Source organism: Pteropus alecto, unplaced genomic scaffold (genome assembly GCF_000325575.1).
Source record: "Pteropus alecto unplaced genomic scaffold, ASM32557v1 scaffold7, whole genome shotgun sequence".
NCBI lineage: Eukaryota > Metazoa > Chordata > Mammalia > Chiroptera > Pteropodidae > Pteropus > Pteropus alecto.
The window spans coordinates 41,834,273-41,834,793 of NW_006494614.1; the positions used below are offsets into that span (position 1 = coordinate 41,834,273).

The following is a 521-nucleotide window of genomic DNA, read 5'->3' on the forward strand; positions in this document are numbered from 1 at the left end:
CCCAGCACCCCCAGCTCCAGTGTCTCCTCATAAAACTAAGACTCACCTCTTTCCCCCTGGGGGTGTCACCAAGTGGAAATCAGAGGTAGCACTGAATGGCAGGCAGCCAGAGGCCCCCAGAACCAGCCCCCCAAGAAGCCCTACTGAGCCAAAGGGGAGCCCCCTGGGACCTAAACCAGAGCCCCACCTCACCTTCCCTCGTTCGTTCAAGGTGCCTCCCCCGACCCCAGTCAGGACTTCATCCATCCCGGTTCAAGAAGCAGAAGGGGCCCCTCCAGAAGAAGAAGGGGCCACCAAGAAGGCCCCCAGTCGACTCCCACTGCCTCCCAACTTCCACATCCGCCCTGCCTCCCAGGCCTACCCGGATAGGGCCCCTGAACCAGATCGCCCCGGGGAGCTCAGGACTGTGGCACCTGCTGGCCCGATGCTGGGCCAGTCCCAGTCCCGGACAAACGAACAAGCTGAGACTCCACATCCAGCCTCTCCCCTGCCCCTTCACACGCCCCCGCTCCCACCCGCAG

General features: G+C 63.5%; 1 protein-coding gene across 1 annotated transcript in view; it reads left to right on the forward strand.

Annotated features, from left to right (window-relative positions):
• The window catches only part of CUNH6orf132 (chromosome unknown C6orf132 homolog), a 31,355-nt gene that overhangs the window by 25,392 nt on the left and 5,442 nt on the right, over positions 1 to 521 (forward strand). Inside the window, 2 exon segments of the mRNA XM_025042731.1 lie at positions 1 to 517; positions 520 to 521. The exon segment at positions 1 to 517 is cut by the window's left edge and continues 141 nt beyond it; the exon segment at positions 520 to 521 is cut by the window's right edge and continues 775 nt beyond it. Of these exon segments, the coding sequence (XP_024898499.1) occupies positions 1 to 517; positions 520 to 521 (519 nt within the window).